This window comes from Salmo salar, chromosome 12, assembly GCF_965601325.2.
Source record: "Salmo salar chromosome 12, fSalSal1, whole genome shotgun sequence".
NCBI lineage: Eukaryota > Metazoa > Chordata > Actinopteri > Salmoniformes > Salmonidae > Salmo > Salmo salar.
Window position 1 is genome coordinate 30,063,488 of NC_138302.1, and position 1,193 is coordinate 30,064,680.

The window sequence follows — 1,193 nt, forward strand, 5'->3', positions numbered from 1 at the left end:
ATTCCACTTATTTACCTGTTTTGGAATTGTCTGTATTCCATTTAGTGCATTCCAGAGAGCCGTACTGATGTGATGATCCATGTTTATTTTCTTTTTCCATCTTTCAACAGTGGGTTCGATTCCAAACTGGTCAAGGATGCGCTGTCAAACAAATACAATGGTGGTCTTGGAAACCGAAGGAAAACTGACAAGAAAAGACAACTGGAGCAGTCTATGCGCACAGTCTTTCATTAAGTACCAAGCTGCATGGCAGAGAATTGGGTAAAAACGCTTCTACAACGTGCTGATGTTGTCACGCTCTTGCCGTTGTTTGAGCTTGCGGTGTTCAAACCAAGGCTGATGATGTTTTCAATACCTATTGTACTGTAAACTCGAAGATATACTTTTATATTAGACCATGGCGCCACCTAACGTTTACCGGTGGTACTACATACATTCCCCCCCACAGTATCCCTCTTATTCAACAGCAATGTACTTAAAGGAATAGTTCACCCAAATTACAAAATTACAAATTGGTTTCCTTACACTGTAACGCTGCGTTCAAGAAAACTCAGAACTAGGAAACTCTGAAATGTCCAACTTGGAAACTCGTTGTAGAAAGATGAGGTCAGAGTTTCCCACTTGGAAAGTATTAGAATCAACCAATAGGAAGCTCTACACAAAAAACGTACACACATTTTAACTCTGAGGTTTGGAGTTTATGAGTTGTCTTGAACGCAGCATAAGCAGTCTACGGACAAGGTAGGACAGCAATCCATGCTTTAGTTTTATTCCCCTGGCACCGTTTTAACATTTGTGGCACAAATCCCATTCAAGTCATGGTACCGTTACTAGGATTTTTCACGCATCCAGTCCAAATCATCTAAAAGTATCTCAAATGTATTGTGAAGCTCAACAAAGTCCCTTCTAGAGGATTTGAACATGATGGGGAAAAATGCTAATATCAGAATATATATATATATATATACACACATACTTGTGCCATAAATGCTAAAATGTTAGCAGTGGAACAGTGCCAGGGAAACTAAACCAAACATGTATTTATGTCATACCTTGTCCATGTATTTCTGTCATACCTTGTCCATAGACTTCTTGCTTACAGGGTAAGGAAACCAATGTCATTTTGTAATTTGGGTGAACTATCCCTTTAAGAATAAAATAATCAGCTCATTTATATTTCATTTCAGAAAAAG

At 38.5% G+C, this 1,193-nt stretch overlaps 1 protein-coding gene across 1 annotated transcript in view; it reads right to left on the bottom strand.

Annotated features, from left to right (window-relative positions):
- The window catches only part of LOC106564680 (bMERB domain-containing protein 1), a 38,859-nt gene extending 38,759 nt beyond the window's left edge, over positions 1-100 (bottom strand). Inside the window, exon 1 of the mRNA XM_082958818.1 lies at positions 16-100. Within this exon, the coding sequence (XP_082814944.1) occupies positions 16-100 (85 nt within the window). The remainder of the gene's footprint in view (positions 1-15) is intronic.
- Positions 101-1,193: the final 1,093 nt, after the last annotated feature.